Source organism: Saimiri boliviensis, chromosome 17 (assembly GCF_048565385.1).
Source record: "Saimiri boliviensis isolate mSaiBol1 chromosome 17, mSaiBol1.pri, whole genome shotgun sequence".
In the NCBI taxonomy this organism is placed as follows: Eukaryota; Metazoa; Chordata; class Mammalia; order Primates; family Cebidae; genus Saimiri; species Saimiri boliviensis.
Genome location: NC_133465.1, coordinates 24016010 through 24034323, shown reverse-complemented (window position 1 = coordinate 24034323; position 18314 = coordinate 24016010). Strand labels below are relative to the sequence as shown.

General features: G+C 52.4%; 2 protein-coding genes across 5 annotated transcripts in view; one reads left to right on the top strand and one right to left on the bottom strand.

Moving 5' to 3' along the window:
* Positions 1 to 3573: 3573 nt before the first annotated feature.
* Positions 3574 to 15715, bottom strand: CYB5D2 (cytochrome b5 domain containing 2). Of its 3 annotated transcripts, none has more exons than XM_003933055.4 (4): positions 14781 to 15715; positions 11341 to 11481; positions 6373 to 6559; positions 3574 to 4402 (listed from the first exon to the last, which is right to left on the bottom strand). In XM_003933055.4, the coding sequence occupies exons 1-4, from the start codon at positions 15028 to 15030 to the stop codon at positions 4186 to 4188; spliced, it is 795 nt and encodes a 264-aa protein (XP_003933104.1). In that variant the 5' UTR covers positions 15031 to 15715; the 3' UTR covers positions 3574 to 4185. The 3 variants fall into 3 exon arrangements, with proteins under 3 accessions (XP_003933104.1, XP_010341949.1, XP_010341948.1); XM_010343647.3 differs by having other exon boundaries at positions 15385 to 15715; XM_010343646.3 differs by having other exon boundaries at positions 15490 to 15715.
* Positions 15716 to 15739: 24 nt separating this feature from the next.
* ZZEF1 (zinc finger ZZ-type and EF-hand domain containing 1) overlaps positions 15740 to 18314 on the top strand; it is a 139099-nt gene continuing 136524 nt past the window's right edge. For both annotated transcript variants that reach the window (XM_074388376.1, XM_010343702.3), the window contains exon 1: positions 15740 to 16176. In XM_074388376.1, the coding sequence (XP_074244477.1) occupies positions 15823 to 16176 (354 nt within the window). In that variant the 5' untranslated portion in view covers positions 15740 to 15822. The remainder of the gene's footprint in view (positions 16177 to 18314) is intronic.

Below are 18314 nucleotides of genomic sequence, written 5' to 3'. Positions count from 1 at the left end.
TTCTCACTGAGCAAGGCACTGAGCAGGCCCCTGAAGCCGGCCACGTTTGTCCTGGAGCCTGCCCTTGGGGTCTTGCATCAGAGGTAGGTACCCTCCAGGCACGGCCAGAGTGCACCTGGCTGGAATGACTCATGCTCCTTTGCTTAGTTCGTTTAAGGATCAGAACTTCTCGGGGCTGGGCCCTCACTATCCCTGCATTCCTACCGCAAGAACAGCCTGTGGCAGCTCTAATCGGGTTGATTCCACCAGACTATACTCCCCGCTGAGGTCAGGACCCTTGCTTCTCCAACCCCCCAACCTAAACATGATGCCTGGCACATAGTAGGTGCTTAGTAAGTTACCTGCAGAATAACTAACGAGTACTAAGTCGGGCAGAGAAGTTTCCAGTTAGCCCAGAGTTGGGGGCTATTTTGGCTAACAGAGAAGTCTCAGCACTGAGCTCAGGGACTGCCTAGAACTCAGAAGAAAATCCTAATTTCAGCTCCTCTGTTCTGCAGAGACATACAGAAATATGGAGGAGTGAAAATGGCACCAAATTAGGTGCCAAGAGCTTGGAGTTCTGGGCTCAGCTCCCTGCTCAGTGACCTTCAGTTCTATGTGCCTTTGTTGCCTTATCTCCAAAACGCTCCTTGGCTCACACCTGTCATCCCAGCACTTTGGGAGGCTGAGGTGGGCAGACTGAGCCCAGGAGTTCAAGACCAGCCTGAGAACATGGTGAAGCTCCATCTCTGCAAAAATAAAACACTAGGCATGTTACCACATGCCCAGAGTCCCAGCTACTCAGGAGGCTGAAGTTGGAAAACCTTTTTGAGCCCGGGAGGTTGAGGCCACATGAGCTATGATCACGCCACTGCACTCTAGCCTGGGCAACAGAATGAGACCCTGTCTCAAAAAAAAAAAAAAGAAAGAAAAAAAACTGCACACACTTTCCACATGCTAGGTGCAGTGGATATATAGGGGTATGGTGCTGAGTCACGTTGACATAGGGGTACGACACTGAGTTACGTTGATATAGGGATACGTTGCAGAGGCGTGGATATAGGCTACTGAGCCGAATCACACGGATACAGGGGTATGGAGCGGAGACACGTGGATGTAGAGAGGTAAGGTGCTGAGTCACATTGATAATAGGGGTACAGTGCTGAGTCACACGGATATAGGGGTACGGCGCTGAGTCACGTTGCTATGGGGTATGGAGCTGAGTCACAGGGATACAGGATATGGTGCTGAGTAAAGTGGATATAGGGGTACAGCGCTGAGTCACATTGGGGCTCTGTCCTCAAGAGTATCTGAGGTCCAGTGCAAGAGGCTGGCAGGAAGTGCATCGTAAGAGCCCACTGTCGTATGAGCATAGTGCCACAGGAGCCAAGGAAAGTGCCTCTGTGGCAGGCCAACAGTTAATGAAGGCTCCCAAGAGGGGCCTCAATGAACTGAATATTGAAGAAATACAGGATGGATTAATTCAACGGAGGAAGATATGTCGTTCCAGGCAAAAGAAACAGCTTGTGTGAAGACACTGCAGGCATAACGCAGTGAGCGGGAGGCTGGAGAGGAGGTGCACGCGGAGGAGACAGGAAAGGTACAGGCCTAAGAGGAGAGGCCACAGAAGGGCCTCCTGTGCCCCGCAGCAGAGGAGTGGCAGTGAGTCCTTATAGAGGGGAGCCCCTGAGGAGGGCAAATGCGGGACGCCCTGATCGTCACTAAGAAAGACGGCCCGGCTGGGCGCGGTGGCTCAAGCCTGTAATCCCAGCACTTTGGGAGGCCGAGGCGGGTGGATCACGAGGTCGAGAGGTGGAGACCATCCTGGTCAACATGGTGAAACCCCGTCTCTACTAAAAATACAAAAAAAAAACTAGCTGGGCGTTGTGGCGCGTGCCTGTAATCCCAGCTACTTAGGAGGCTGAGGCAGGAGAATTGCCTGAGCCCAGCAGGCGGAGGTTGCGGTGAGCCGAGATCGCGCCATTGCACTCCAGCCTGGGTAACAAGAGCGAAACTCCGTCTCAAATTAAAAAAAAAAAAAAAAGAAAAAGAAAAAGAAAGACGGCCCTGGGCCTCGTGCGGGGGCTCACGCCTGTCATCCCAGCACTGTGGGAGGCCGAGGCAGGCAGATCACGAGGTCAGGAGTTTGAGACCAGCCTGGCTAACATAGTGAAACCCCATCTCTACTAAAAATACAAAAAACTAGGTGTGATGGCGCACACCTGTAATTCCAGCTACTCGGGAGGTTGAGGCAGAATGGCTCGAACCTGGGAGGCGGAGGTTGCAGTGAGCTGATGCCACTGCACTCCAGGCTGGGGAAAAGAGTGAAACTCCATCTCAAAAGAAAAAGAAAAAGAAAAAAGAAAAAAAAAAAGGACGTCTCACAGCAGTGAGAAGGAGGAACTGAAGGGAGGGAGCAGTCAGGCTCCTCAGTAATCCGACTGAGAATTGACAGCCTAAGCCAGAGGAGGAATACTGGGGACAGGTAAGAGGGAAGGGAGAGGAGAGAACCAGGCAGGCACAGCCGCCAGGACCTGCAGGCGGGCCAGGAGGAGGGCGGCTGCTAGGATTCTTAGTGTGACTGAGTGTGGCTGCTCGTACCCCTCACTCTGAGAACTAGCAGCAGCATGGGAGGGCAGATGGAATACTCTGGAAATCTATCTGGAGCAGAGATGCAGGTTTGATGCTGGATTTGGAGTGAGAGAAGCCAATGGGAAGGGGTTTGTGGAGGTAAAACAAGGTTCTCAAGGCCACTAAGGAAGGAGTGGGTGGAGGGACAAAGGGAGCAGGACAAAGGCCAACGAGGGTTTCGTGGAGGACAAAGCTTAGGTAGGAGCTGGATGTGACCGTGGAATGTGCCAACGCAGAATCTGTTCTGATTGTTAGAGCAACTGGGGCTGAAAAGCAAAGCTAGTAAGTAAAAGCCCAAACCGTGGGGGTGAGGGAGTGTTTGTTTATGACATGGGAGGAGTGAGCGGTTTCCTGCGTACTTGGGGAAGATCTAGGAGGCGGGGAGAGGGGAAACGTACAAGAGGGGCAGGCGAGGAAGATGGGGGTGGGGAGGGGGCAGGCGAGGAAGATGGGGGTGGGGAGGGGGCAGGCGAGGAAGATGGGGGTGGGGAGGGGGCAGGCGAGGAAGATGGGGGTGGGGAGGGGGCAGGCGAGGAAGATGGGGGTGGGGAGGGGGCAGACGACAGGAGCCATGAACCAGAGCCCAAGTGCAAGGAACAGCTGTGACCGTAAGGGCAGTGAGCCGCAGGTCTTTGGTGAAGGGGAGGGGCAGCCTCTCTTTTCTAGTCTGTGAATCTGGAAGTGATTTGGTGAAATGAATGATGGGGAGAAGGGAGGCAGTGGAGAGAGGAGGATGTCTAGGGTGAGACGGCGAGCGGGGAGTCAGGCGAAGATCTGAGCGTGAGGAGCAGAGGCCATGGCGCGGCGGTGGTGCCAGCCTCTACTTGTCTGTGAGTGGGAACACGCCCTGCCCCCATCTACCTTAGCAGGGACTCGAGAGGTAACAGGTGTGACGCCTGTCAAGTGTAGGGCATTGCAGATGACCCTGGACACACACACACGCTGCATGAGCAGAAGCCCAGCCACCTGAAGTCTGCAGCCTTGCCCAAAGTAATGTCATGCTAACCAGTCACCTTGTCAGAGCTAGGAAACCACCTGTTGCTCAAAATGCAGACCTCTGCCTTTGAAAACACACCACATCTGATTTTAAGTCCTTAAAGGAGAGAAAATGCCTGTTTTAAATTGTTGCTTTGCTCAAAGACATCTGGATTTGCTGTATCCATGTAAGCAAAAGCTTTTCCAGTTCCAGAATCAACCATCCTAAGTGATTATTGCCTCTTACTGTATTGGCCCAGCTGTGATCAGCTCAGCAGGCTTTCGGGTATAAATTCAAGTTGAAATTCAGTTGATAATAGACATGCTCACTGACATCTGCGGGCTCTGAGGAAGATGACCAGTGGGTCGAGGGATGTAGTGGTGAGCCGCCGACCAGTACTAGGCAGGTGGCTGAGCTGTCCCTCGGGTCCCACGGCACTAAGCCAAGGAGAGGGGCAAGAGTCACATTTGCAGAATATAGCCAGAGTCTTTCCAGACCCTCCTGTTTCAGGCCAGGGGCCATCCCAGGCCACACGTGTGTCAAGGGCCCGCTCAGGTTCTCAGCAGAGCTCTGTGTGTCAGCCACATGAAAGGCTCCGCTTAGAGCGGGAAGGAGCACGTGACAGCGAGAGGTGGGCAGCCCGTGTATTCCGCCAAGTGTGGGTGGTCCAAGTCCCCACGATTTCCGTGTGTTGGGCTGTCCGGCATCTGGTCACTAGGGGGGCCAGTGGTTCTCACACACACGCAGCGGGGCTCCTTAGCACCTGGCTTATACAGCTTCCTGGGGACACCAGTCCAGTCTCTGCTCACACCTCCGCTATGGACAGATGGAAAGAGGACTTCTTAAATGTGAGAACTCATGAGTCTCTGGGCAGAGGAGAGCAGGAAGCTGTAAGCCGGGCCGTGTGAAAAGCAGAAGCCCACAGGAGAGTGTCTCCCAAGCTAGCAGGTCACGGCGCTCAGCCCGAGCCTTCATGCTCTCTCCTAACTTCCTCCAGCCTGCGCAGGCCATGGGCAGAGTCCACGGCGGCTCCTTTTGCTGCTCCCCAGCCCTACCCCGCCCGTCCTAGGAGGCGGCACCACGTGCCTGCACTGCTGCTAGCAGCTGAGAAAAGTTCCCTGCTGGCCAGCGAGCTTCTCAGAAGCAGGGTCTGGGTGTGACTTCCTCCTTCCCCTCTACAACCCAGCACTGGCCAGTGTCTTCACGTTCTTCTCTGGGGCACTTGGGTGGGGGTAGGCAACTGGCTGCTGTGCCCTGGCCACCTGAGTCGGCCTTCTCTGGGAAGCCCTTGGCACAGGGTGTAGCTGCAAGCTGGCCTGTCCCCGACAGGTCCAGTCCTTGATGACGCCAGGCTTCAGACATGGAGGACTCAGCTCTGGCCCAGCGTCACCTGAGCAACCTCCTACCTCAGGCAGAGGGACCCAGCTCATCTCAGGGTCCTGGGTTCAGTCTCTCATGGACTCACAGGCCTTGAAAAAGGAAAATGAGGTTCTTAGAATTGATGCCTCATACAGGTTCCAGTGCCTGCAAGCAGACCGACTGCTGTCAGAGAAACTGCCAGCCAGTGAGAAACACCTGACTTCTAGCTTACCAAGAGTAAGGCCGTCACCAAAATGTCCCCCCTTCCACCCAGCCTCCATGCCATCCTGGGTGGCCTGACTCCAAGCCTGGCCCCTGCCTTTGGCGCTTGTTCCTCCCAGTCTGATGGGGGACACACGTGAGTGAACAGAAAGCAACAAGCTGAGCTGAGGCACAGGGATGGGCCCTCCACTCCCCAGGGCGGCTCTGGAGGGTTCTGTGGGAAGGCAGAGCCAGAACTTCTCAGTCATGAAAGCGAGAAGGGCTTCAGCAGACAGCGGGGAGGGAAAAGGAGGCAGGCCCCAGACATGCAGAGTTGAGCATCTGAACGCACACAGGCCTCCTGGAGGCTCCTCTGGAGGACCAGTGCTCTCTGGGCCACCTGCACTCAGGCCTGGGTCACAGGAAGGACCCCCGGTATCTTAGCTTCTCTCCGTGAAGTGAGCAGGCCAGGATCTCAGTCCCTCCCCTCTTTCTTGAGATGATGACGTTGGAGAAGCTGTCTCTTCAAAGCTAGTGGCCAGGAAAGAAGGCCTTTCCTCCCTGCTACCTTTGCCCTTGCTCCCCTCACTTAAGGCTGAGAAGTCCAAATCTGCAGTGTTTTTGTTGCTGCTGTTGTGACTATTTTTTTGTTATGTTGCCCAGGCTGGACTCCCAACTCCTGAACTCAAGCGACCTGCCTGCCTCGGTCTCCCAAGTAGCCAGGACCAGAGGTGTGCCACCACGCCAGCTCACCTTGTTTTGTAGACAGTGGCAGAAGCCATCCCTGAGCGTGCTGTCCCCACCTCCTTGCCCGTCTCTCCTGCAGACAGCCAGGATTTGTGCTGTCAAATAGGAAACCAAACCCAGGGACGGCTGAACGGAGCAGAGAAAGCAAGAAATTGGGCCCGTGCCTCCTCATTCCTGGGCGGAGGTGGTGTCAGCAGGATCTCTGGAGAATTTGGAAAACATAAAAATGCCCAGGCCTCAGGTCCAAGTCTCGACCCTAATATTCTCACTCTGTTGACTGAAGTGAGGTCTGACCAGCTGTCATTTCTGCCGTTCCCCAGATCTCCTACGCAGCTGAAGTTGGGAATGCTTAACAGAATTTTGAAAAAGTTCCACGGGTTAACCATCCAGTTCCTGAATTCACTGAGTAATGTAAACAGGATGACCCAGAAGGTGGGTTTGAGACAGAGGCAGAAAGAACAGAAGGGGAGCATGCTTACCTATTCTGGGAACACCAGAGCCTGCTGCCCCTGGCTGAGCTCCACTCTGCATTGCACGGCGGGAATGTCTGCTTCTCTTCCAGCTCCTGCTGGTTTGCCTTCAAGCCTTTGCTGATCACGGCTTCCGCGTGGGTCAGTGCCGGGGTAGGCAGCCCATCCTCTCCGTAGAACCGTCCTACCACCCTTCCTGTGAAGACAGCAAGGCAGACATCAGAGTAACAGTGAGAGTGAGGCGTGAACAGATATTCAGCTGCTGCCGCAGGCTGGGAAAGCACACGTTCCCAGGGTTTCCAGCTTCAGGCCTGCAGGTGCGCATTTATTAGGAACTTACACTGCAGGGATTTCTGGTGCCTGGCATACCCGCCTCTTAACATCCTATAAGGCCGCAAGCAACAGCAGCCCTGTTCTAGCTGTGGAGTCCTTTAGTATGGAAATCAACCGATCTGTCTCACTTCCAGCCCCTAAGGACTAGCTGCAACTTCGATTCTAGTGGCACGTATGTTCAGCATACGCGAGATTCAGCACATGCTCTCAATTCCAACGGCCTCCCTGACCTTCCCAAATCCATGTCGCCTCTAGCCTGCTTCTGGGGTTAGGAGCCTTGGCGCCGACTCCTCCTCCTCGGCATCCACACGCACACTCCCTTCCTTGCCATCCGACCCATCAGAGAATCCTGTCGGTCCTTCCTCTGAACAGATCCTGATTCCGTTCACTCCTTTCCATTTCCACCGCCACCACCCTCCTCCAAACCACGGACGGTGGCAGTGGCCTCCCAGCTGCTCTCTCTGCCTCAGCTCATGCCCTCCTAGAGCTCTTTGTCCATAAAACAACTAGGGAATCTTTTAAAAACATGAATCAGAGCTGGGTGCGGTGGCTCACGCCTGTAATCTCAGCACTTTGAGGGGGCTGAGGTGGGCAGATCACAAGGTTGTCAAGAGTTCGAGAGCTGCCTGGCCAACATGGAGAAACCCCATCTCTACTAAAAATACAAAAATTAGCCAGGCATGGCGACGCACGTCTGTAATCCCAGTTACTCAGGATGCTGAGGCAGGAGGATCACTTGTACTCGAGAAGTGGAGGTTGCAGTGAGCTGAGATCGTGCCACTGCACTCCAGCCTGGGCAACAAGAGTGAGATTAATAAAGCCCCAAAAAGACATGAATCAAGCATGTCCCACAGACAGGAGAGTAGTAGTGAATCATACACGTCACTCCGATGTCTGATTAAAACCCTCCATTGGCTTCTTCAAGCATACAGACAAAATGCAAGTTTCTTACCAAGGCCTCTAAGGTCCTGTACCCATTTCACTTACTTGCTTCTTCAGCCTCTTACCAAGCCACTTCCTCCCTCGTTCACTGTGGGCTCCAGCTCACGGCTTCCTGTCTATTTCTTGGCCATGCTTCCCCCCTCCTCACCTTCGGCACTGCTCTTCCCTGAGCTGGAACTCTCTTGTCCAGCCCCGTATGCTGCCTCCTGCTCACCTGCCTGGTCTCAGCTTCACGGTCGTCCTCTCCAGAAGCCACTCCTGAGCATCGGCTCTAGTGGTGCTGAACTCCCAGACATGCACCATGTCAATTGGTTTCATGCATGGTCCTACCTGGAGCTGTTCAATCTGTTTACCTGTTTATGATATGCCTCTTTCTACTAATGAGGCCCAGTACTCAAAACAGCCGAGTGCCAGGTGCAGTGGCTCACAACTGTAACCCCAGCACTTTGGGAAGCTGAGGCGGGTGAATCACTTAAGGTCAGTTCGAGACCTGGTCAACATGGTGAAACCCGTCACTACTAAAAATGTAAAAATCAGCTGGGCGTGGTGGTGCATGCCTATAACCCCAGCTACCCAGGAGGCTGAGGCAGGAAAATTGCTTGAATCCAGGAGGTGGAGGTTACAGTGAGCTGAGACCGTGCCACTGCACTCCAGGCTGGGTGACTGAGCAAGACTCCATCTCAAAAAATATATAAATACAGTTCGGGCGTGGTGGCTCACACTTGTAATCCCAGCACTTTGAGAGGCCGAGACAGGTGGATCGTGAGGTCGAGAGATCAAGACCATCCTGGCCAACGTAATGAAACCCCCTACTAAAAACACAAAAAATGAGCCGGGCGTGGTGGTGCATGCCTGTAGTCCCAGCCACTCGGGAGGCTGAGGCAGGATCACCTGAACCTGGGAGGCAGAGGCTGCAGTGAGCTGAGATCACACCATTGCACTTTTACTTACATTTATATATAAACAAAACAGCTTAGCGCAGAACATTCATTTTAAATACTTGTTAGATGAATAAAGGAAGGGATCAGGGCCCGAGTCACAGGCCTCCAGTCTGAGTTGTCCTGGCGCAGAACTTCCCATCACAGGGGTTAGGATGTCTGTGTTACATGGTGACAAGCCTGTCTTGGTGAGTTTTCCACATGAGACCCAACACCAGGACAGCAGTAGCAGAGGAAAAGAGGAGTTCTAGAAGCTGTGTCATGAGAACGGCAATCACCCCTGGCTGTGTCTCCGAGCCAATCCCGTGTCCACAGCAGAACCAAGGCCATCTTGCTTTCCCTTGGGGCTTGGCCACGTGGCTGCCAAGATGGCTTCCTGGCTGTCCTCACTTCACCATGTGCCTTTACAATAAAGCTTCATCCCCTGAGGGCTTCTGGTGACCTCAAAGAGCCTAACATGGCCCCTATCCTACAGAATCAGCTAACAGGGGCAGGAACTGTACTCAACTCATCCCTGGTCCCCCCCCGAGAATGGAAACCGTAACTTCTGAATAGCAGGTATTCAATAAGATCCCAACATCAATGAAAATCCGGAGGCATTTCCCACCACATGCCCCACCCCATCCTCATGCGTGACACATCATCACAACAAGACCAGTTCACCTGTCACACCAAGCATACCAGGAACCTTCAAGTGTGCTCCCAAATCTCAGATCAAGTATTTGGCCTGGCATTCTTTGCCCATCTACAAGACTTTATTCTTTTTGAGACAAGGTCTCAGTCCGTCACTCAGGCTCGAGTGCAGTGATGTAATCTCAGCTTGCTGCTACCTCTGCCTTCTGGGTTCAAGTGATTCCTGTGCTTCAGCCTCCCAAGTAGCTGGGACTACAGGTGTGTGCCGCCACACTCAGCTAATTTTTTTTATTTTTAGTAGAGACATGGTTTTGCCACGCTGGCCATGCTGGTCTTAAACTCCTGACCTCAAGTGATCCAACCACCTCAGCCTCCCAAAGTGCTGGGATTACAGGTGTGAACCATCACGCCTGGCCTGGACTCCATTCTTCTTTTTTTTTTTGAGACAGAGTTTCGCTCAGCTGCCCAGGCTGGAGTGCAGTGACATGATCTTGGCTCATTGCAACCTCTGCCTCCCGGGTTCAAGTGATTCTCCTATTTCAGCCTCCATAGTAGCTGGGATTACAGGCGTCCACCATCATGCCCAGCTAATTTTTGTATTTTTAGTAGAGACAGGGTTTCACCATGTTGGCCAGGCTGGTCTGGAAATCCTGGCATCAAGTGATCCACCTGCCTTGGCCTCCCGAAGTGTTAGGATTACAGGCGGGAGCCACTGCAACCAGCTCTTATTCTTCTCTGTTGGGTTTTCTTTTATTGACCCAGTAATGTTTCAACCTTGGTTTGGCAACTTCATTGGGAAAGGTAAGAACTGAGCCCTCTGAAGCGCAGGTGAGCAGAGGCTAGTGCCTTTGATGGCAGGCAGGGCTGTGGTCTCACGAATGCTCTTGGGCCGACTGAGAGAAAACGAAGAAAGGCAGAGGCCCGCAATGGATGGACACAGGCTTTGGATGTTACGAAGAAGCCTCGACTAACTGGATGTGAGGGAGCAGAGGTGTGAATAAAAACGCCAAGGTTCTAAGAAAAGGCAACTCAAGGGGTAATGACAGAAGCAGAAATTCAGAGGCATTAAGGAAAGAATTATTCCAAGCCAGACGTAGTTTGATGAAGTGACGATGGTCTTTCCTCAGGAAGTCAGTCATGTCCAAGTAGGACTCCAGTGAGAGGTGAGGGCTGCAGACCGATGGGAGAAGGGGGGCAAACATCCCAGCTGCGGGTCCTTGTGAAGCAATCTAGTGTTCAGTGTCTTTCCTTGTTGGTTTCCTTTTCTTTTTTTGAGACAGAGTCTTGCTCTGTCGCCCAGGCTGGAGTGCAATGGTGCCATCTCAGCTCACTGCAACCTCTGCCTGCCTCCTGGGTTCAAGTGATTCTCCTGCCTCAGACTCCTGAGTAGCTAGGATTACAGGCGCACACTACCATACCCAGTTAATTTTTGTATTTTTAGTAGAGACGGGGTGTCACCATGTTGGCCAGGCTGGTCTCGAACTCCTGACCTCAAGTGATCCACCTGCCTCGGCCTCCCCAAGTGCTGGGATTCAGGTATGAGCCACCACACAGGGCCTAGTGCCAGTGTCTTTAACCCTCTGGTTTAGGACACAGTTCAGTGTCTTCCTACTGGAGAAGTGAGTCCCTCATGTACCTGCAGTAAGTAGCAAGTACAGTACCCTCCACAGAAGTCTAATGAGCATACTTCCCACCTGGGAAACAGCTTACTCAGGAAGCTGCTCTCCTCCCAGAGGACCAAATAAAAGGGGACTTGCAGAAACATACACTTAGGCTTCACGCCTTCCTGCCTGCGTGCTGAAGCCAGCTGCACACAGCACAGTGAGTCAGGTAAGCTGCCCTTCCGGAGCTGGTTGCTGATGGATGGTGCAAGCAGCCACTGGCCGCAGTGCAGCCAGGCCAAAGCACACAGCTCAGCAACCCTCTCCCACAGCCAGGAGCGGAGGAAACAGGTGCCCGTGCATCTCCTTCTGGATGGCTCAGCCCTGTGCTAACAAACTGAATTTAAAGTAAAAAAAAATCCATGGCTGTTTTCCAGATTTTAATCTTGAGCCCAATCCCTAAAAAATCTCAGGCCCCTGAAAACATTCCAAGACAATCACATGACACGTATGAACTGTGGACTACTTACCAACACATATGTAATTCTTCTCATAGAATGAAAGCCAACTTTGAAGTGTCAGCATCTCAGAGAATGACAAGTCAGATACATCATCCACAAGGCCTGCTTCAGAGTAGTCCCCGGTCACAAATGCTCTGGATGCATCTCGGCCTGTAGGAGAGAACTTTCCATCAGATCCAGTTGTAAATGACTGACACTATACAAACTCAAGAATCTGGTTTTTTTCTTTTTTTTTGAGACAGTGTCTCACTCTGTCACCCAGGCTGGAGTGCAGTGGCACAATCTTGGCTCACTGCGACCTTGGCCTCCTGGGTTCAAGCGATTCTCCTGCCTCAGACTCCCCAGTAGCTGGGATTACAAGCACCTGCCACTGTACCCAGCTAATTTTTTTTTTTGAGATGGACTCTCACTCTGTCATGCAGTGTCACAATCTTGGCTCACTGCAATTTCTGCCTCCCGAGTTCAAGCAATTCTCTGCCTCAGCCTCCGAGTAGCTGGGATTACAGGCGCTGCCACCACGTCCGGCTAGTTTTCCTATTTTTAGTAAAGACAGGGTTTCACCATTTTGGCCTAGCTGGTCTTGAACTCCTGACTTCGTGATCCCCCTGCCTTTACTCCCAAAGTGCTGGGATTACAGGCGTGAGCCACTGTGCCTGGCCTTGTTTTCTGTTTTTTTTTTTTTGTTTTTTTTTTTCAGTAGAGACAGGGTTTCACCATGGTGGCCAGGCTGTTCCTGAACTCAGGCAATCCGCCCAGCTTGGCCTCCCAAAGTGCTGGGATTACAGGTATGAGCCACTGCACCCAGCCAGAATGTTTTCTGAGGAACATCTCTTGACAACCCCGACTCCCTACCCCCAGGGAAAGGGGGCCCCCACTCCCTCCTCTGTGGCAGATGCTCCTGGACCTTGGACACACATCTCTTCGGCATTGGTCACATTTATTTACCTTCAGCAATATTTAACACAGCTGACCAACTCCCCTGGCTTCCACGACACATCTGATTTTCCTCCTATCTCTCCAGCCTCTCAGTGGCTACCAGCCTTAGCAGTCCATTACCGTCCACAACCTCTCACCTGACAATCTTATCCACACTTGTGGTTTCAAAGCCCTCCTACAGGCAAAGATAGCCACATCTGCATGTTTAGCTCAGATGTCTCACAAGGCCCACACCTGTATATCCAACATTACTCGTGTCACAGACATCACAAATTCACAATGTTCACACTCTGGGCATGGAGGCTCATGTTCATAATCCCAGCCTCTCAAGAGGCTGAGTAAGAAAGACTGCTTAAGCACAGGGCTTTGAGCTATGACCATGCCACTGCACTTCAGCCTGGGTGACGAGATGAGACCCCATCTCTCTTTAAAAAAAAAAAAAAAAAAAAAAAAAAGGGGTAGGGGCTGGGTGTGGTCACTCATGCCTCTAATCCCACCACTTCCCAGCACTTTGGGAGGCCAAGGTGGGCAGATTACCTTAGGTCAGGAGTTCGAGACCAGCCTGGCCAACATGGCAAAACCCTGTCTCTACTAAAAATACAAAAATTACCCAGACGTGGTGGCTGTAATCTCAGTTATTTCGGAGGCTGAGGCAGGAGAATCACCTACTCCTGCCTGAACCTGGTAGGCAGAGTTTGCAGTGAGCCAAGATAGCGCTATTGCACTCCAGCCTGAGCAGTAGAGCAAGACTCCATCTCAAAAAAAAAAAAAAAAAAAAAAAAGGTTGGGTGCAGTGGCTCACACCTGTAATCCCAACACTTTGGGAGGTCCAGGTGGGTGGATCACTTCAGCTCAGGAGTTCAAGACCAGCCTGGCCAACATGGTGCAAAGCCATCTCTACAAACACAAAAATGAGCTGGACGTGGTGGTATGCACCTATGGTCCCAGCTACTTGGGAGGCTGAAGTAGGAGTATCATTCCACCTGGGAGGCAGAAGTCATGCCAGTGCACACCAGCCCGGACAACAGAGGCAGACCCTGTCTCAAAACAAAAACAATGACAACAAACCCCACTGAATTGTATACTTTAAAAGGGCTTTACATCATGTGAATTGCATCTCAATGAAAAACAAAATATTGAATGAATGAATGAATAAGTGAAAGTAACTATTTCCCAGCTAGCCTGTGTGGGCAGTGGGAAGCATGTTACAGACATCTTGGATTGCACAGCCCCTGACACAAGGTAGGCAGCAGTAAATAAAGATGAGGAATGAATACCAGGAGCACAGAAACTCAGCAGACAGCAGAGAACAGTGAAAAATAAAAAGCACTCCAGAAACCGAAGGTTTTATGCCCACACTTGTGCATACATCCAACGCAGTGCAACAAGGAGTACCTTCAACTGGCAGCTGCAAAACACCTTGATTCCAGTCCCAGCTCTGCTTCTAACTCACTGTGTAGCCCTGGGTAGGTCCCTTCCCCAGCTGGACTATTTCAGGGGCTTAGCGAGACCAACTGGACTTCATTCCTTTTCTGTCAACCCTTCTATTTCTGAAGCATTCCCTAGAAAGAGGGAAGTGGCTTGTATTTCAGTGTTAGAGGAAGCTTCCCAATTCCCCTAAGATAATGAGAAGGGGAAAATATTTAATATCAGCCTAGCAGTTGATCTTGGGCTTGCTCTGCATTTTTATTTTTTTTTCCTTTTTAAATTTGGGAGGGAGTCAGTCCCCCTGGCGGGCAAAGTAATAGCTGTAATAGCTGACAGAATTTGGTCCGAGTCCAAATTCTGTCAGTTCTCAGGGGTGAGGGCCTTAGGCAAATCACACCCTTTAATCACCTCGGCTGTACAACAGGGACACCAGCACAAACTTACTTTGACAAACGTACTTTGAGGTCTAACATATGCACAGCTTTGTTCCACGTATGAAGGACTGTAAAGGTGACTGGAGCCCTTACCTGTGCCGTAACCTCAGTCTTTTCTAAGAAAGACAAACAGGTACATCTGTACTAGAAGCAAGAATGACTCAGACCAAATGTACTGCATGACGGGCCATAAAGGAATTAAGTAGAGACATGCTGACAAACCACGGATGAACCGTGAAAACACTATGCTAAGGGGTTGGAGTAAGAAAGATGGCTTTGGATCCGGGCATAAGGAAGAGATGGGTGGAATCAGTAAGGCAACGGTGAGGGTGGGGCGGAATCTCATTTATCTGTGCCCTGAGAGCACCCACAGAAGTCTGGGACAAAGCCCGTATCCTCGGGCTTCCGACGGTGGGTAATGGGTAACAAGAGACAGAAGACACGTTAATCCAACAGTAACGCAGGGCGGTGGTGAATGACAGAGCTGGCCACCGAGACCAGAAGGATGGTGCAGCTCAGTCCCGCCCCCCGCGCGGGTTCGAGGGATGCGGGTGGCGGACAAGATACACGAATAACGAACGAACGAACGACGCGCAGGTGGCTACTGGCTCGCGCCGGCGGAGGGAAAGGCCTGAGCAGCGTCGCCGATACCTGCGAAGCCGCTGTAGTGGGACCCAGGCTCGTAGTGCCTCCGGCCGGAGGACACATCGTAGACACGGCCGAGCAACGCCAAGTAGAGGCCCGGGTCCCCAGGGCCGCCGCGGTAGCGGGACAGCTCCTCCGGTACGAAAAGGCGAAGGCCAGCTCGGGGACCCCACCAGCCCGTCAGCCGTGCTGCCATCACCGCTGCCGCGGCTACGGCCAGGGCCAGCAAAACCCTGCGGCCTCCGAGCCTCAGCATCTCAACCACCGCAGCCGCAGCGCACTTCCGAAGTTGCCGCCTCCCGGTCCAAAACTAAGATGGCGGCGACGCCGACCGTGACGTCATCGGCCCGCGCCCTGTCTCTCGGTCTCTCTGTATTCCTGTGTCTCTGGCGAAAAGTCAGACTCCGACTTTTTCCTCGTTTTTTTTTTTTTTTTTTTTTTAAAAAAAAACAGAATCTTCGCTTTTGTCGCCCAGGCTAGAGTACAGTGGCCCAATCGCGGCTTACTGCCACCTCCGCCTCCTGGGTTCAAGCGATTCTCCTGCTGGGATTGCAGGCACCCGCCACCACGCCCGCCTAGTTTTCTGTATTTAGTGGAGACAGGGTTTTACCACGTTGGTCAGGCTGGTCTGGAACTCCCGACCTCTGGTGACCCACCCGCCTCCCAAAGGGCTGGGATTACAGGTGTGAGCCACAGCGCCCGGCCCTTCTCGTACTTCCCGGCTTGCAGGCTGTCTGCCGAAACAAAGATGGCGGCAGCGGAGGCTGCGGAATGACGTGAACGTTGAGACAGACTCGTCCTCTGCGAAATGCAGGTTGCACTCTTTGCTGCCGCCTAGCTGTCGCGAGCTGCTAAAGACTGCCTACCTACGTGACGGCATCTTTGCGACAACGGTCCTCGCTCGACGGCCAGGAAGCCGGAAGCCGCAGCCGCAGCCGCAGCCGCGGTCTCCTGCCAGTCCCCGCCCGCCGGCTGCTGTCGGAGGTTGACAGGTCGAGGCGGGGAGGCGGCAGCGGCTGCAGAGCCGGGCGCCCAAGACGGAGACCCCATGGGGAACGCTCCGAGTCACAGCAGTGAAGACGAAGCGGCGGCCGCCGGGGGAGAGGGCTGGGGCCCCCACCAGGACTGGGCCACGGTCTCGGGCACGACCCCCGGCCCGGGCCTCGCGGCTCCGGCGCTACCACCCGCCGCGGCGCTGCTGGAGCCGGCCAGGCTGCGGGAGGCTGCCGCCGCGTTGCTGCCCACACCCCCCTGCGAGTCGCTGGTGTCGAGGCACCGCGGCGCGTTGTTTCGCTGGCTGGAAGAGCGGCTGGGGCGCGGCGAAGAGTCTGTCACTCTGGAGCAGTTCCGGGAGCTGCTGGAGGCTCGCGGAGCCGGCGGCTCTGGCGAGCAGTTCGAGGAGGTCAGGGCGGGCCCGCGACGGCGGGGGCGGGGCAGGGCGGTCGCCCCCAGGGGACTGAAGGAAGAGGTGGGCGTCTGCTTTGGAGAGGCCAGGCGGGGACCCTTACGAGGTGCTTCCAGCCTTTCCGCGGGCGTTTGGTTGGTCTCGAGCCTGTTAGAGGTGTGGAAAGCCCGGATTAGGCCGTCCTTGCTCGGAAGAGCTGGACAAACCCAGATATGTCTGTGTATGTTGTAATACACAGGCATTTGTGCAGCTGACTGACGCTGCTCTCTGGAGATCTTTTATCCGGTTCTAGAACAGTTTGAAAAGAGATGTAAGGATAGGAGGAGTGGCGGTGAAAACCATCTTGTCATATTGGCCTGTCTGGGTTTTTACACAGCATCTTCCGAATTCATTGCGGGCACCGAATAAAATGTGAAAGACAGTACATACAGGAAAGGCTCACCTTCTAAAACCCATCCTCCTCACGCAATAACTAGCTTTTCCAAAATACACATTGGTTTGTAGATCTTTAAAGAACCATGTATTAGACTCATTTAAACTTTCGTAGGATCTGAAACTGATAGGCAAATACCAGATATCCTGTGAATACTTGTAATTATATAGTTTTTCATATACTCACCAAGATCATGTCTGCTAAATCATTAAGAAAGCAAATTGTGCCGGGCGCTGTGGCTCACGCCTGTAATCCTAGCGCTTTGGGAGGCCGAGGTGGGTGGATCACCTGAGGTCAGGAGTTCAAGACCAGCCTGGCCATCATGGTGAAACCCCACCTTAAAAAAAAAAAAAAAGAAAGCAAATTGATTTGGTAGCAAAATAGTTTATTTGGAAGGCGTCTTGGGAATTACCTCTACTGGGCACTTAAGAGTCAATAAGACTGATCCAAGATTACCCAGTGAATCAGTAAAACTGAGACTATCACCTAGAGCTCTTGCTTTTTTTTTTTTTTTTCTTTCATTGAGCTTTTATCTTAAACTCAGGCGTACATGTGCAGTATTTGGATTTGCATATATGTTACATAGGGAAATGTGTGTCATGGTCGTTTACTGCACAGGTCACCCCATCACCCAGGTATTAAGCCCAGCATCCCTTAGCTCTTCTTCCTGATGCTCTCTCTTCCCTCACCCCTGCCCTATTTCTTGTTTATAATATCTCACTACCTCCTTCTGGGGATCCCATTTCTTTTAACTCCACAATATGACAAAAGTGCTGTATTTGTGAAAATGAGTTAGGCATGTAGAACCTTCAGTGGCTATGAAGGATGAGGACAGAGAGCAGTAAATCAGCAGGAACTTGTAATGCCTTTTATTTATTTATTTATTTATTTATTTTTGAGACACAGTCTCTCTTGCCTAGGTTCGAGTGCAGTGGTGCGATCTCCACTCACTGTAATCTCCATCTCCTGAGGTCAAGCGATTCTCCTGCCTCAGCCTTTAGAGTAGCTGAGACTACAGGCGTATGCCACCACACCCGGCTAATTTTTTTTTATTTTTTTTATTTTTTTAGCAGAGACGGGGTTTCACCATATTGGTCAGGCCGGTCTTGAACTCCTGACCTCAGGTGATCTGCCCACCTTGGCCTCCCAAAGTGCTGGGATTACAGGCGGGAGCCACCACACCCGGCTTGTAATGCCTTTAAAAGGTTGTGTTCACTTTAAAATCAGGGGCTTTTAAAATATTTTAAGAATGTCTTCCTGTACATGGCCAGAATTCAGATAATGTAGTTTGTGTGTTTCTTATGGTTTCCTTAAAAAAAAAAAGTACCTTTAAGGCGTCCCAGCCCTGAAAAATAATAGTCATGGCCAGACATGGTGGCTCACACCTATAATCCCAGCACTTTGGGAGGCCAAGGCAAGCAGATCATCTGAAGTCAGGAGTTCGAGACCAGCCTGGCCAGTGTGGTGAAACCCCATCTCTACTAAAAATGCAAACATTAGCTGGACATGGTGGTAGGTGCCTGTAATCCCAGCTACTTGGAAGACTGAGACAGAAGAATGGTTTGAACCTGGGAGGCAGAGGCTGCAGTGAGCCGAGATTGTGCCATTGTACTCCAGCCTAGCGACAGAACAAGACTCTGTCTCAAAAAAAGGTAGGCCGGGCCCAGCGGCTCATGCCTGTAATCCCGGGACTGGGAGGCCG